Here is a 16,868-nt window from a genome sequence, read left to right on the forward strand (position 1 = left end):
TGGGACCCCACCATGCTGGGGTGGGTTGAGCAAAAGTCCTCTCCACAGCCTATTGGAGAGGAGGAGGGAAGCAATGAGTGTCTGCAGGTGCTGGCAAAGAAGCAGTATAAAATCCCCACAGCTGTTTGCAAGGATTTAATGGGTGGGGTGTGTTCTCACCCAGGATGTGTTTTGGCTGTAGGAGATCCCTATCTCAGGAGTAAAGCCAAGGAACTTGAGTCAGCCTGCAGGACAGAGGTACAGGCAGCAATACTGGGCATATCTGGGTGCACAGTGGGTGAGATGGTCCTTCCCTCTGCAGGGCTGGGGTGGGGTCTTTCCAATGTAGCCCTCCCTTCTGCAGTGCAGGGTCCGACATTCCAGGCACTAGTGCTGCCCAGGGCTGCTGCGTCCACCGTCCGTGAGCTGGGGCTGCACTGCGTTTGCGGGCAAGTCTTTCATGCTGGAGAAGGATGTGTCTACATCTTCTGCAGGGCTTGGGTGAACCAGGGCTGATAATGAGGACTCCTGTTCCCAAGGGAATAAAGGAGGGGTCAGGTGTGATTTGGGGAATTGCAGTGGCTGCAATTTTCACAGCCATGTCTCCCACATCGTTTTTGAGGCATCCCACCTCAGACCCTCTCTGCAGGCTGCTGCCTGGCTGCCCTTCCTCAGGATGGTGCAGTGCCCTGCACTGGTCCTCACTGAACCTCACCCTGCTTGTTAAAGCTGTTTTCCTCATCTCTCTAATTCATTCTTGGTTCAGGGCCAGCTTCCTCACCCTATGGCGGTGTAGGCACAGTGACTTGTCCCCAGCCTCTCAGTGCAGGCGGGGATGTTGTCTCCATCCTTGTTGTGACAGCAGCTTCCCCTTGCAGGGCAAGGCTGGTCTCAGCCTTTCTCCCGGTTTGCAGCGGCTGGTCTTCTTCCCACTTTCCTTCCTCCTCCCAAACGTGTAGATTTTGCCTCCCTGCATCCTTCCTGCTGTCAGACGGCGATTGCAATCTCTCCTGCCTGAGCCCTGAATTCTGTAGCAGAATAGCAACGTTCAGGCTTAAGCCAGCAGCAAGTGGGAAAGGCTTTGTAGAGGGGATTACAGAAAGCATCGAAGGAAGAGAGGAGATCACCTTTAATCCTGCTGAAGAAAGGGACTCAGCTGACCTTGCTGCTTTGACCACTTGATCTGTAAAACTCTTTGTGTTCCCAGTGTGCAATCAGGCATCTTCTGTTTGCGTCCCCAAGGGAAATGTTTGTGCGAGCTGCGTGCAGGGAGAGCCTGTGCCAGCAAACTGACGCTGCCTCTTGGCTGCGTCTCCGGAGTCAGGAGTTCATAAGCGATGCACTCCTGTGGAAAACATTCGAGAGGAAGAAGGCGGTTAATACCTTACTGTTGTTTCAAAGTGCACATACCAATTAATAGCAAATTAATTTGCAGCTTTGTTTACTGAAGTGATACATGGAGAGAGGCTGTCACAATTAGTTTCTTCTTAATGGGCTATTGATTTTTTTGGTTGCTAAATTAAGCAGCGGTTCCTTGAACTAACACCTTTCTAGAGAATAAAAACACCAGGCTGCTGCAGGGATTGCTGACGTGGATTCGGGGGGAGGGTGCTAGTGCCTAGGCAAACATGACGGATATTTGCTTTGCCCTTGGTCACTCCAACCCTTGCTGGGGGGGGATGCAAGCCCTGCGGCCTCCCATGCGACTTCCCTGAGCTGCCTCATGGGCCGAGCAGCCGTCAGGGATGTGGGGATGCTGCACGTGCTGACTGGAGTTGTTTGCCCATAGCAAAGCACACAGGGATGTATTTGTGCAGGGAGCTGCAGCTTGTTCTTCACCATCTGCATCTCGGAGAGCGTCTGGGGCTCTCAGGCCAGGAAGGTGCTTCCTAAGCCCCGCGTTTCCTGCAGACAGTGTCAGCGTTTTGTTCTTCACTTGCTAAATAAGGTCCTTGTTGCTGTCCCGATGATCTGGAGAGAGGAAAAGAGTGCAAAATGCCTTTCTGAGAGCGCCAGCGGTGCCGTGTGTGCTGCCAGCAGCTGCAAGCCACTGCTGAGTGCAGCTCAGTGCATGAGGAAGGAGCTGAGACACGGTCTGAGTTTCTCTGGGTTTTGCAGCATGACTGGCCTTCCCGAGTGCGGCTGTGCCGATGCTCCTGCGTCGCTCATGTTGTCCCACTTCTCTCTCTGCTGGTGTGTTGTGGTGGCGAGGGGGATTTTTAGCTCTGCACTAGCAGTGGCTTTTGTCGGAGATATCTCTCCTGGGCTGCCTCTTCACCCAGGGCTCGGCAGGTTTGGAGTCACTATGGTAAAAGAGATAGCAAATGGATGTCTTGCAGGCAGAGAAGGAGCCAGAACATCCTTGCAGAGCCGTGGTGACAGTCATCAGCACTCATTGCTCTTACAGGTCATGCTTTGACTCCAAGACCCTGCCAGGGATGGAACAGGGATGCATCTGGATGTGCCAGGGTGGTGGGATGTCTTTCCAAACCTCCTCCTCCTCTGAATCCAGCTCCAGCATCTTAACAAACTGACCTGTGAAGAATTGAAAGCTATTTGGTATTTCTTTCTGATTCTGGAAGCTTCACATCTCTAGGCTGTTGTTTTCTACATAGTTTAGGAGTTTTCAGCTTTATCAGTCGTTCTCCTTAAAATAACAGCTGAAATACATTTTTTTCAGTCTTACTAAATATGCAGTCCTGCCCTTCAGAGGCACCTTTTCAGAGAGCACATTAAAGTGTGAAGTAGAAAATATCTCTGCCCCTCTACGCTTTCCTGTGAGTCTGAATACAGAGGATTTTGCTTTTGAGCTATTTGTGGACATTGCATATAGGCGGACATGTGATCCCAACCTACTCTGCCCATCAAGTCATGGTCAGTGTAAGTCCCACATTACATCCAGGAAACCTTGCCACCAGCACCCTGAAGTGCAGAGGGAGGCATCCCAGAGAAGGATGTTGCGAGTGTCCCCAAGCCACTGAGCCTGTGCTGCCCGTTGGCGTTGCAAGGAGTGACTCCCTCCTGTACGGCACGTGGGAGGCTGCCACTGAGGGACCAAATCCTGTGGCAGCGATCGAAATTTGGACCAAAGAGAGCAGGTAATGACCCTACAAAGAAGCTGAGTTTGTAAAATACCAGGGTGGGTAGCAGGGATGGTACCCACCCCGATGTCCCCATCAGGGAGGGCAGTAAGATGCTGCCCGTGTAGCTGCTCTTGCAGGTGGGCTGATGGCCCTCTGTGCCGTGGCAGCCGCAGGGCTGGCCTCGGTGCAAACTGGTGCCTGTCCCCTGGGGCACGGCTGCCTTGCTACGAAGTAAAAAACCTGTTGAGGGTTTTGGGGGTGACAGTGCTGTGGGGGTAGGATAGGGGGATAGGGTCCTCTGCTCCATCTCGGAGCTGGGTTCCTGCTGCGTGGGTGTGGAGGAGGAAGTTTGTCTGTGTGTGAATCGCGCCTTGGGCTCAGACGATGTTCCTCATTCCTTCCCGAGCCGCAGTGCGAGCTCTTCCCAGGTTTGAGTGTTACCATTTGCTTTTTATTGGAGGGCTATATTGTCCCTAGCACATTTCCCACACACACACTGAGAAGGGTGAAGTATTCCCCCCACACACTTACGTCTAAAAGGTCTCCCCATGCCCAGCTTTCCTACAATTGTAGCACCTGCCGAGTCTTCACCCCCAAATGCAGCATTTACCTGGGAACTAGTTCCTCCTAATAAAAGTGGTTTGGCCAGTATCTAGCTGTGCCTGAGCCAGGGCTTTTGCCAGCAGAGCTGTGTTGGTCTGAAATCCCGCCTCTGTGCTCTGCTGGCACTTTGGGGCTGGGAGCCTGGCCTGGAAATGCTCCTTTTTGGGCAGTAGGCAGCTGGGGAAAGGGACTGTGGTGGCCTCTGCAGCTTCATCTGCCTTCAGTCTCCCAAAGCATGAGTGCTGGCTGAGCTGCAGATTTCTTGCCCTGCGTAGGTTTTCAGATTTAGGATTAATTTAATGAGGAGCCCAGGATTTTTGCTTGGCATGCCAGGCTGGAGGGTGAGCCTGGCACTTGCTAAAGGACCTCCCCTGCTTCTCCTCCTGCTGTTGTTTTTGCAGTCCTGGCACCCAGGGCTCCCTCCTGCCAGCAACAGCAAGCGTCGTGGCTGCAAACAGTTGCAAAACAGTCCTGATTTTGTGCTCCTGGGGAATTCGAGTGATGGCCTTCTCTGTCTGCACTTGTGCCTCCAGGGGCGAGCGTGCTGCCAGCGTCCTCTGTGACAGCCTGGGTTGCAAGGCAGCGCCGTCGCCTTTGCTGTCGCCAGCACAGATTGCTGCAGGCTCCAAACCCTGGGTCTGATTTCCCTTCTCTGCTACCTTGCAGCAGATTTGGAAGATCATCCGCTGTTTTTTCTCAGTGGAGTTATCTTTGCAGACCATCAGCTGTCTCCCACTTCAGTGTTGCATAATCTGCTGGCCAGGTTTAAAAAAAGATCTTGTATCAAATGTGTTTAACTCTGGGTTGCCTTCAGACTTCTCCACCGTTTCGCATAGCTTTGAGAGTACAAAATGAAGAAAACCTACTTATGTCCTCCAGTACACTGTTTAACTTAAGTGATAGGCCTCAATTCCCCTTCTATAAAGTGTATCCCCCCTTTCCTATCCATCTTCCCAAGCATGCTGGTCTTTCCTGGAGACAGAGGACTGAAACCTCTGCCTGTGCTTTCACTGCACTCTTTGCATGCCTTCCTTTCAGCTTTAAAATTAAAAAAAATAAAAAAACCCCTGTGTATTTGAAGCCTGAAAAGGGGGTCCAGCAGGGATTAATTAGCTTAAATTAAGCAGGACACATGCAGCTTTTTTTGTAGGAGCAAGCTACTGTTTCCTTCTGCCTCTTGCGGCTGATGCCATGCTCATCTCTGCTCATTCAAGGGGCAGGGTGGGACCTCCCTGTGTCCCCAGCATGCTGACCCCCCACTACCTGCATCCTAATCATCCTGTCTCTCTGAAGGGCACACTCTCCACCTTCCTGCCAGCAGCACCCGCTCAAGTTTACCTGGAGGAGCTGCAATTCAGACAAATCCTCCAGCATCTCAGCTTCTGATCACCTTGGGGAGGGCTCCTGCTCTCTAAGGTCCCCAGTGTCCTACCCGGTGCTGCTGGCACACGCCTGGCGCCTGCGTGGCAGAGCCTGGCTGGGCACCGATAGCTCCTGCACCCGCAGCAGTGATGTCTGTGCAGAGGGACCGATGGACTTGGGAGATCGATGAAGAAGGAAATCATCAATGGATCTCCTGCTTGGGCTTCTCTGCTCTTCTTTGAAGTCTTATGGGACAAGTCTGCCATCATGTCCTGCTGCCATCTCTTGCTGTCCCCCACGCTTGTCTCGGCCAAGGAGTGTGGCTCTGTAGCCTGGGGTGATGAGGGTTTACTGGTCCTCGATGATCTCAAGTAGCATCTTCCAGAGCAAAGCTTCAGAATCGGTTGCTCAAGAGTCCAAGCTAAATGGAGGAGCCACACATGCTGGTCTCCCCTGTTTGCAGCATCTGTCCCTTCAAGACCAAGGAGCTTGAGTGTCATCTTGCTGCTTTCCCCAAAAGCACGTTGAGAGCCACACAGCCTGCTGGCAATGCCCTGTCTGCCTGGTGGGTATCTTGCTGGTCAGCAGGGGAGCATGTGTGTTCTCCCCGTGGTCATGTTTTGGTAGATCCTAAGCAGCAAAATTATCATCCTGGCCAACTGTCCACATGGCAGAGGCCACAGGGAGACCAGACCTGGTCTGGAAGAGACTGCATCATGTCCAAGGTGGTTTGCAATAGCTGATCAGACCTGAAGGTGACTTTTGGAAAGCTCTGGCCAGTCTGATTGTGTCATCTTCAGTCCCCTGCTGGGACTGACCCAGGTGCCCAGGTCTACACAAGGTCTCCTCATCTCCTGGCTCAAGTCCCTCCTCTTGGTGCAGTGATTCTGGAGGGCAGGGTGGGAGGAAGAACGGGTTGTGCTGTGTAGCAGGTTGTATTTTTTTTGCCACTGAACCATAAATACCAGGAACGAGGTTAGGGAGGGAGAAATACCAGCAGCAGCCTGGAAGATGGCTGTGATCATGGAAGTGCTGTTTGATGCTCGCTCCGTTACTCTGCTGGGGGCCGGTCCAGCCGAAGCTGCGTGTCTCGCATTGGGAACGGTGGTTAGGAGGGGATGGTGTGGGGAGGAGAATTATGGGTTTGAGCATCACCAGGCTTCCCTTATTGTGAGCCCAGAACAAAATCCATTAGGGGATGGTGCCCAGTTTAGGAAGTGAACTGCAAGCACGGTAAGAAATTTGCCTTGAGCTGGAGAAAGCTTAAAGATTTATTGCAGTCTGGGCACGCATCCTGCCAAACCTTTGCACTATGAAGAAATGGGGCTTTTTGGAGCAGCAGGTGCTTCCAGCAGCATCCGGTACATTTTTATTGTTTTAGGGGGAAGATGGCTATTTGTAAAAGGCTTTGCTCGGAGAGAGACTCCCAAGGAGCACTCTGTGACCACAAGGCACTGTAAGCACTGTGCTGTGGCTGAAAATAAGGGCAATGGAGGCATCTGTGGAGCCCAGGGCTGCCACCCTGCCTGCCTGCCTGGCCCTGCCTGCTGGGTTGGCAGCACCAGCGTGGCATGGCCAGCGGCTGCCCAGCTTCCTTGCTCTGTGGGCTGAAAGCTCCAGTGCTGGAGCCCTGCCAAGAGCATCCTGCAGCACCAGGAAGGGGAAGATTTTTCCTCCCCGGGGCCCTGCACCATGCTGCAGAGCTTGGGGCTGCAGCTTGGCACAGCGAGCGGCTGGAGCACAGGTGGGATGGCTACACTAGCCCAACTTGCCCATAGTTGTTGCTGCCCTGAGCCGGTTCAGCCCCTTCATTAAGACCCCACACGGTGTTTCCTGATGTGCCCTTTGCAGCCATGCAGCTCCCCACAGGCTCTGCCTGCGCTCCCTCCCTCTGCCCATGCCGAGTGGTTGCTTTCAGTCTCACTTCTGCAGATGCTTTGAAGTCACGGCCACCCTTGCTCTTCCAAGCAGGGCACTCATTCATTTTTAAGCCCCTTCTTGCTTTAACTAGCACACGGGCACTGCCTCGGTGTAGGTGCATGAGAGAGCTGCGAGTTTCGCTCAGGAGGGGAGGCCAGTGAAGCTCGCTGCTTCTGCAAGAAGCCTGTGCTGCTCACCTCGAAGCAGGATGGCTAGGGCAGGGTAACCTCCAGCTGCCCCATAGCCGAGGGCAGGATGGGGTTCACTTGGGAGTGCCGAGAGCAGCCCAAGCGGTGCGGCTGTGTCTGTGCAGAGCACCCAAAAACATGCAGCCTGCCCAAGGAAGGGAGGTGGAGAGATCCCTGAGCATCCCTGTGCAGGGTGGGCACAGGCCAGTGCTGGGTGTCAGCGCTGTCCAGTGGTACCCAAGTTTTGCTGGAAAGCTATGCAGCTGTGGCTGCGGGGGCTTGCTGCTCCTGGGCTGCCGCCTCCCCACAGCCCATGCTCCGGGTCTCAGGGAGGGGACGGCACCTATGGAAGAGCATGTGCCCCACAAGCCACCCAGTGCCGACTTTGGACATGCAGCAAAGAGGGCTTCACATCCTCCTCTGGCCTTTTTCCTTCCTCCAGCTGGGGTGGCAATGGATGCAGGTGAGCCAGCCTGCTTCTGTCTGCGTTGCGGGGCTGTTATCTCCTGCCCAGCTCAGCCCCTGGCAGCCAGCAGACCTGGGGCCCAGCATGGAGGATATACATCACATCCCTCCTGGTCTGCACTGGGAGAGCTGCAGGGCTGCTGGGCTCAGGGATGAGTGTGTCCCCTCCTGACGGCGTGTGCTTTTGCTGTTCCTGGCCAGGTGAACACGGCCATGCATGAGGCCAAGCTGATGGAGGAGTGTGATGAGCTCATGGAGATCATCCGCCAGCGCAAGCAGGTCATCGCCGTCAAGATCAAGGAGACGAAGGTAAGGAGGGCCGGCTCGTGCATCCAGGGTTCGAGGGTCCCCTCCTGCGCCTGTGGGCTGGCTGCTGCAGGGTCTGCCCTTCCTCTCCGGGCACAGCCCATCAGTTTGGCAGTCTGTGGTGCTGGGATGTCCCAGCTGTAAGCAGAGGGGCTGCTAGCAGCATGTGTTGCCTTGCCTGTGAAGGAATTGTTTTGGGCAGCCATCGGTGCACGCACCTTCGCCTCCCTGCCGCCCCAAATGGTGTGCAGGTCTGGGTGTCCCTCACTGCTGCTGTCCCCAGGGCTCTTCCACTGCAGACAGGGCACATGCTTGACGTGGCTGGAGGAGGGAAGGAACATTGATTAGCATGACACATTAGTGCAGTTTCTTGGATTGGTCCAGACAGCTTCCTCAGGGCTTTTCTAACACGGTGGTGCTAATGTAATAATGTAGAATTAATATTGAAGGGCCATCTGAGCCCCACACTGCAGGTAAAGGAGAGGCTACACACTCTGCATTGCAGCATAGCCATAGGTGAGCTGGTTTCTCACCCTTTTCTTTGGGGGGGTGTTTGGACCCTTCCTCCAGTGGTTCCACGTGTTCTGGCTTTTCCCAGTGGTTTCTGTGCATTGGAGAGAGGCTGGAGGGATTGGCTGTAGCTCTGAGCGGCGTCCACAGGAGTTTACAGTGCACATGCACAAGCCCTTCACCTTTCTTACTGAGCTTGAACGTGTGTTAGGGACCAGCTCTGCATCCATCACAGTGCCAATAGCTAAGCTGGGGAGCAGCATCGCCCCAGATCAAACTTTTTCCAGGAAGAGTTTTGGGAGCAGGTTGTGCGGCATGCATATGCAAGAGAGGCAAGCAGCCTGACTCTCAAGACACCCTTGGCAGGAGTGGAAGCTTTAAAATGCCTGCTTTTATCCCAGCCACTTCAGGGAACATGTTTTGTGTAACGGTGCCTTCTGCTGGTCCATCTGTCTGTCTGCCTCTCACTTCCCACCTTCTTCCCCTAACATCTTTTGACCATGTTGTCCAGTTTCAGCCATACTTAGCAGGGAGCTGGATGTCTCAAAGATGTTATTTTCCTACAAATTGGCAGCTGGGTAGAGGAGAGAGGTCCTGATTAGTGCCCAAAACCATCAGCAGAAGCAATGCTCGGTTGCTTATACGTTGCTGGGATAGGAGCAGTGGGCTTGTGCTCACATAGCTGCAAACCCAGCACCGCACCAGTGGGAGATGGATGTGGGGACGGTGGTACTAGTGGTACCAGGGAGGGGACTGGGTTTGGTTTCCAAAGCTCCCCCAAAACTGGAATAAGCCTCTTTGCCAGTGAAATTGGGCTGGAGATGGAAACTTGCAGGTTTGCAGCACAGCAATGCCTCTCTGTAGCCTCTGTGCTGCCGGCACTGACTGCGGGGAGGCTGGGCAGGTTTCCTCCATTGCTTTCGACACCTCTGAGCAACAATTTCCAAGTGTGAACGGGAAACAGCCTTTCCGAGGAGCCCCAGCCGCAAACATTGGAGTTTAAAAAGCTCCAGACAGAGAAGAAAGGAGGAAGTGCTGAAGACTGTGCCTGGTTTGAAGTGCTTCAACTGCAGAGTGAGAAATACTGCTTTCCTGCTGAATTGCCATTTGGTTTTCCATTTGTTCTGGGCTGCCTTTCCTGACAAATGGCCCAACGGATGCATGGAAGAGCCTGATCACGGTGGCACACGGCACTGGAAAGAGTGGCAGTCCTTGGCCTGGGACGGGGCAGCCAATTCCTCCCAGGACTGCTGTGGTAGCTGTGAGATGGAGCTCCTCCACCTCCACAAGGCAGCGAGAGAGATGTAAGGACCGGAGCAGCAGCCTGAAGTTTGTGCGTGGTCATGGGTGCGAGCGAGGATGCCAGACGAGAGTGCCTGGAGAGTGACACCTGCCATGCCCAGCCTTTAGGTATCTTTTATTCCAGTAATGCTAAAAAAGAGCTCTCCCTGGATGCATCACATGCATGTCTTTGGAAACCCACCAGAGATCGGATACTGAGGAACCCACGTGCGGCTCCAAGCTGGGCTCGCATCTTGCAGGGCTTCAGGTTCGTGCTCTGCCGGGACTCGGATACCACCACCCATGAGACTGGGCAGCACCCCGTGGTGAACGTGGCACCGAGGCAGTGGGGATACTTGGGAAGGACCCAGGAGGCATTGAAAATCGTCAGGGAGGTTGTGAGAGGAGGAGCGGGAGGGAAGCAGGCAGCTGGGCTGCCCTGAAGAGCACTCTGCCACGGCGCAGATCCGGCCGGCGGGTGCCAGCGCTCACGTCGCCTGCTCAGGACGCTGCCGGTGCTGGTGTCGCAGCCCAGCCCCGGCTGGCCTCGGGCCAGGGCATCTGCACCTCCTTCTCCCTTAGGCACAGTGGAGGCATCGCCTGGGATTAATGCCGCAGGCTGTGGTCGTTGCGGGGATGTGGCCGAGGAGAGCTGGGTCTGGGCACGCCAGTGGCTCCTGGGAGTGACTGTAGCAAGGGCAGGGGCTCTCCTGCCTCTCCCTGCCTGAGGCTGACAGCTACTGCACAGCTCCCCAAGTCCTCCCGTGAAACAAAAGTCATCTTATTTCTCTTCCTTTTTCTCCTTTTGATAATTTTTTTTCTGACAAGGCTGGTTGTAAAATGAACCATCCATCAGCCCATTAAGCCCCAGCAGGAGAATAGCTTCCTTGTGCAAATAGCCATTTTGAGCTGTGCCTGCCTGCTGCTAGCGAAGATGAGCTCGTGCTCCTCCCCGCTACGTGCCGCCAGGGCACAGCTTGCTGCGGCGTGCTGCTCCCTGCCCTCTCCCCCCGACGCCGACCCCGGGATGCTCCCTAGGGTGGCAGCCCTCCCTGTCCCTGAGTCTTGGTGCTGGGGCCTTGGGGGTTGCAGAACTCCTGACCAGCCTGAGAGGATCCCCCCAGACCCCAGGGCTCTGGATGGACCTGTCCCTTGTGCTTTCTGTCACGGGTTCTGACTCCCTTGTTTGGATGCCTTTCATCCAAGCCAACATCTTCTTGCTCACTAATAATCTTGCCGGTGTGCCGGGAAGTGAGGAGGACACAAGAAGCAAATGGCAGTGGCTATGGAGCGATCCATGCCATCGTTTAGATGCTGTGTTGCTGGCTTTGTTCACGCATGTCTTATCCTGTAAGGTGGCCAACTCTCCACATGGCTTCCCCCAGCCCTCCCCAGACCCCGGCACTGGGATGGACCAGGTCTCCATGGGATGCTCTCCTCAGAGGTGGGAAGTGCAGCGGGGTGGCTTGGTGAGGGGCAGGATCCCAAGGCAGCCACGCTTTCAGCCCTACCTTGCTGGGAAGAGGCCAGGAGAGTTCGGGTTTAGGGGTGATTGCCACTTATTGCGTATCAGGAGGGGAAAGCACCATCCAGCTTCCTTGGCCCTTTGAAGGGTGCAGCCCTTGGGTGCCAGCTCTGCTGCCCCGAGGGAGAGATTGGATATTTGGTCCCACCACTAAGACTGGGCTTTGGGGTTTTTCTCACGAACCGATGTGCCCTGAGCACTTACCCTGTGGGCTGCTAGTCCTAACTACAGAAGAGTCTAGCAGCAGTGACCACAAACCCTCAGCAGGATGCACAGTAGAGAACAGGGGCTCTTAGCCCACCCGCTGTCGGGTAAAGGACGGCTGTATTGGGAGAGGCTTGAACAAAACTGAAGTCTTCTCTGTCATCTGCTGGCCAGGAGGCCCTTGGAGGTGGCTCTGTGCTGGGGCAGTGGGAAGGGATGCCATCCAGAGAGATCTGGACAGGCTGGAGGAGTGGGCCCATGTGAACCTCATGAGGTTCAACAAGGCCACGTGCAAGGTCCTGCATCTGGGTCGGGGCCATCCCCAGTATCAATACAGGCTGCGGGATGAATGGGTTGGGAGCAGCCCTGCTGAGAAGTACTTGGGGATGCTGGTGGGTGAAAAATTGGACATGAGCCATCAATGCGTGCTCACAGCCCAGAAAGCCAACTGTGCCCTGGGTGCGTGGCCAGCAGGTCGAGGAAGGGGATTCTCCACCTCTACTCAGCTCTGGTGAGACACCTCTGGAGCTCTGCATCTGGCTCTGGGGTCCCCAGCACAAGGAGGACGTGGACCTGTTGGAGTGGGACCTGAGGAGGCCACAGAAATGGTCTGAGGGATGGAACCCCTCTGCTAGAAGAAAGGCTGAGAGAGTTGGGGTTGTTCAGCCTGGAGAAGAGAAGGCTCCGCAGGGAGACCTTATTGTGGCATTTCAGTAGGTAAAGGGGGCTTCTGAGAAAGATGGAGAGAGAGTTTTTACCACTGGATCAGGTTTCCCAGAGAAGCTGTGGATGCCCCATCCCTGGAAGTGTTCAAGACCAGGTTGAGGTTGAGCAATCTCATCTAGTGAAAGATGTCCCTGCCCACGGCGCGGGGGTGGACTAGGTGGTCTTTGAAGGTCCCTCCCCACCCAAACCCTTCTGTGATTCTGTGTTTGCATACAACCTCGAGCCCCGTGGGACCTGGGGGGGACGACACTGCCAGGGCCATGGGGAGCGAGGCCAGGTTTTGCAGGACAACCCCAGGAGCGTTTTGGGCACGTGGCAGCTTGCAGGGCCCTGGCAGGAGTGTTTCTGAATTCACAGTGTTATTTATTTGCTGTCACTGTAGTTCAAACTACATTTGAGCATTAAGTCAATAGCAAGTCAGAGCCTGTGACTTCTTGCTGCGGTGGAAGCAGGCTGCACATCTTGTCCTGATAACAGCAGTGGCAACAAATCCAAGTGTCATGTGGCTTAACAAGCACTACCTGCTTCGTCTGGTCCTGCTCCTGGCCACCGGCACACCAGCCCTGCACGTGTATGTGGCTGTGTGTCTGGGAGCTGGCCAGCCTCTGCAGGGGGAGCGGAGTGATTAAACCACGGTGATGTGATGTGCTCTGCTCCCTTCTTCCCTCTCCCCCACTCCTCTGCCTGCTCCCATTGTCCAGCTCCTTCTGGGCTTGTGGCTCTGTGCTGAGACCCGTGGCCATGGCATGGTCAGCCCCATCTGGGATCTTTGTGGGTGCAAGGAGACGCTGCAGCCCAGCATCACTCTGTGGGGACATGGGGCTGGGAGCTGACACCCTCCAAAAGCCCGGGAGAAGGAAGAGGGATAACGTGTGGGGTTCCCTTGTACCTTGGTCACCTAACAGCTCTGCCATCTCTGCTGACAAGTGACAGCTGCCTGGCCACATGTCGTCACCTCCCGGGTTTAACCTGAGCTTCCTCGCTGCTTGAACGGAGCCAGCACAGGGCTGGCTGGGGTAATAAATCTCATGGGATGGGTGCCGGGGTCCAGCAGGTGTTTCTGCCGAATGGCTGGAGCAGGCAGGTACTAGGGGCATCCTCACGTCTGGTGGGTGATGTCCTCATCTGTGCTGGCAACGCAGCGGGCGCTTCCCAAGGGATGCTTCACCCCGGGTGCCTTTGCAGAGCTCATGGTGCTGGCTGGAGGACGCCCAAATGTCCTCACCTTGCTGGTAATTCACCCCGAGGTCCCCTCCTGCTGCAGCCCAGCATGCTGCTCTGTGGCCGGCACTGGAGTGGGTGCAGCCAGGTGGGTGCCGTGCTGGTCATGCGGGGGTCCGTTGGCTGGCACCCAGCCGTGTCGCAGGGTGCAATGGAAACCCTCAGGTGTTTGGGGGGGATGCAAAGCACGGCTTTTTCTTGGCTTGAGGTGCTCGGAGCTCATCTGTTGGCTTTTCACCCTTGGTCTTGTCTATTTTGAGCTCCTGCAGAGGTGCCAGGGGCCACGGTTGCAGCCGTGCAAGGGGAGCAGGGCCCTGCTGTCTGCTGGGGGATTAGCACGCTACTTAATTGTAAATGCACTGACAGCGCTGATACCTCGGAAGAACAGCTCGAGCAGCCTCCCGTCACCTCTGGGAGCTCCTGCTCTTGTTTCCTGATGGATTTTCAAACCGCAGACGGGGTGGGGGGTGTGTGGATTGACAGCGTGCTGCAGGGCAGCGCTGGCGAGTGAGGAGAGGAGCTGCCACACGAGCAGCTCTGGGAGCCGCTGTCACGGCGGCTTCACGAGCCTTGCAAAATACCTTGCTCCTTCGTTAAAAAAAGGAAACAAGGAAATAATCGGAAGGCGTGCAGCTGAGCAGCACAACGTACTAGCTGGTCCTTTTGGAGGTGGGCTGGGAGAGCTGCGGGTGATCATATGGAGCAGAGAGGACACTGTTAAATCTGTGCCTTTGCATTCTCACAGGATGAGTCCAGCATGATGCTTGGTTGCAAGTCTGTGCTAAATAAGTGAGAGGAAACGGCGCTTCTCTGGTTGGTGCCGCGGGCATGCTCCTGGAGGACTGCTCGTTTCATTTTAAGATACATTTGTGCAATGTTCAGGAGAGCCTCGTGTGGGATGCGGCTGCAGAGCACAGGGCAGAGGTCTGAAGTGGGATTTATCATTTTAGAATCTGCTGTTTGAGGTACTCCCGGCCAGGCTCCATCTGCTGAAATTTGCTTTCCCCTCCCCTGAGTGTTTGTGGGGTCCTTTGCTGCAGATGCATGCAGGAACAGGGCAGTGGGAATTTATATTTCATTAGCGAGTGCCTTGTTGCCCCTCTCAAGTTGCTTTTCCAGATACAGAATTACTTCCAGCTTGGCTGCCAACGCAATTCCCAGTGTGCTGATTCCGCCTCCTTTCTTCTGTGTCTTCTCTGGTGCCGATGTAGGATCCAGGACTGCTCCTCCTAAATCAAAATATTGTCTCTGGCACCAGCGGAACATCAGACAGCCAGAACAATGGTACAGCGGGTTTTAAACACATGGCATTGACCTCAGCCACCTCCAGCTCCTGGCTTTCCTGAGCTCCCCTGTGCTCCCAGCTTAAACAGGAGAACTACCCCCAAAATCTGTCAGCTCCTCTGTAACCTCCCTTTTCCCTCTGACCTGCTCAGCTCCTGGCTCATGTTTGAATTTTCCCATTTCCAGTGTGAAGCTATCCGGTCTCTGACAAGGCCCCATTGCTTCTGGGTTTCCAGCCCTTTACTCTCCTGCTCGGTGCCGTTCGTGCTCTTTGGGAGATGAAGGGATGCTGCAGGGTCTGAGCCCCGGGGCGACTGAGTTTTACCGGGGTGAAGTTGGTACCAGGGGTGGCTGCACACGTGTCTGTGTATTCACGTAGAGACAGGAGGGAATGAAGAGGGTTGCATCTCGTGGTTATTTTGTTGTTGGAGCTGTAGACCTTAATTGAGTAGACCCTACAGAAATATGGCCATTGCAATCCATGAGCAGCTTCAGAGATGACCTAGGGCTTGTGCCTGCCTTTCATTTACCTTCGCCCTGACTGCATGAAGGAAGTGGGAGTTTCAAAGGGGCTTTTCCTAGTGCTCCAGCACAGCTTTCTCCTGAGATATGGAGATTTTGTGTAAGAAATAATGTTTCTTCTGGTTTCTTTGCTCCACTCACTACTGCTGAGCACCAGTACTTTGCAGAAGAGAGAAGAGGTGCCATCAAACCTATTCTCTTTATTCCTTAATGGCTTGTTCAGTGCTGTCTTAAGCCATCAGTAAATATCTTCCACAGAGCTTTGCAGGGAAAAGACTGAAGTGCCAGAGGTGCTTTTCCATGGAGTCACTTCATGTCCCCTTTTGAACGGTGACTGGGCCAGGTCTGAGTTTCCACTGGACATGGCAGAGCCCTGAGCCCTGGCCCCAAGCATGGGCTGTGCGGGACTCACAGGACACTTGTGTGGACGGAACAGAGCCTGTTCAAGCTGTGCGCCCTATTTTGGGGTGCAAATGAGTGCCTGGGCTGGTTTTTCAGCTCCTGCTTCCCTGTGTTGTGGGTAACTCCTGTCCTGTCTTACTGCAGCACCTCACCTTTAATTGCAGAACGATTTGCGGCTGCAAATGTGATGTTTTCCAGCAGCTCTGCTGGGGCTGAGCCAGCGTGAGGTTTCCTTGCCCTATGCTGAATTGCTTTGCAGGAGTGTTCCACTCCCGGCCAAATCTACTGAGAGCTCGCACAGGGGGGATGACATTGTTTGCACAGGAGGACTGGAGAGAGGATGCATTGCTGTCCTGCTTCGGTCACACGTGGGACCCTGTCCTGGTTTTGGCTGGGATAGAGTTAACTTTCTTCCTAGTAGCTGGTATAGTGTTATGTTTTGGATTCATTATGAGAAGAATGGTGATAACACACTGATGTTTTCAGTTGTGGCTAAGTAGCGTTTAGACTAAGTCAAGGATTTTTCAGCTTCTCATGCCCAGCCAGCAAGAAGGCTGGAGGGGCACAAGAGTGAGTGAGTGGCTGCGTGCTGCTTAGTTACCAGCTGGGGTTAAATCATGACAGACCCTTAGAGCAGTCTGAAGGCTTTTCCCTGGGGCTTTCCCACCTGTAAGCAAAATTTAACATGGTAAGTGCACTGCTGCTGTCCCTCCCCAGAGCCTTTGGGGACATTTCCGTGCTGTTTTGCCACTCCTTGCTTCCCCTGAGCAGCCCCTGGCTTAGGATTTGGTTTCCTCTGTGCTCTTCAAGCTACATGCTGGCTTCTGAGCACCTTTGCTTCCCTCTGCTCCTCTCGCAGGTGATGAAGCTGCGGAAGCTGGCCCAGCAGGTTGCTAACTGCCGGCAGTGTCTCGAGCGTTCGACGGTCCTCATCAACCAGGCAGAGCACATCCTGAAGGAGAACGACCACGCGCGGTTCCTGCAGACGGCCAGGAACGTGGCCGAGAGGTGGGCTGGCCTGCTTGGCTCGGGACAACGATGGGATGTCGCTGGCATTGTCCCCTGGTCGCAGCTCCCTGCCCAGGGACGCCCCGTCCTCCCCCCTGCAGCCTTGTGGTGTGCTGCCCTCAAATAAACACGGGGCTTGGGGGGGTCGCTGCTTCCCATCCCTCGCAGGACACAAGTTGCATGGCAGGTCCTAACAAAGCTGAACATCTACTGTGGGAGCAAATATCATTCCATGGGGGGAAAGTGGTGGAAATGCCAATCCGAAGGGAGCTCGGGGGC

At 54.8% G+C, this 16,868-nt stretch overlaps 1 protein-coding gene across 3 annotated transcripts in view; it reads left to right on the plus strand.

The window, feature by feature from the left end:
* Positions 1 to 16,868, plus strand: part of MID2 (midline 2) — a 138,323-nt gene that overhangs the window by 97,899 nt on the left and 23,556 nt on the right. For all 3 annotated transcript variants that reach the window (XM_069810755.1, XM_069810756.1, XM_069810754.1), the window contains exons 4-5: positions 7,802 to 7,909; positions 16,441 to 16,589. In XM_069810755.1, the coding sequence (XP_069666856.1) occupies positions 7,802 to 7,909; positions 16,441 to 16,589 (257 nt within the window). The remainder of the gene's footprint in view (positions 1 to 7,801; positions 7,910 to 16,440; positions 16,590 to 16,868) is intronic.

This window comes from Haliaeetus albicilla, chromosome 23 (genome assembly GCF_947461875.1).
Source record: "Haliaeetus albicilla chromosome 23, bHalAlb1.1, whole genome shotgun sequence".
Classification (NCBI taxonomy): Eukaryota; Metazoa; Chordata; class Aves; order Accipitriformes; family Accipitridae; genus Haliaeetus; species Haliaeetus albicilla.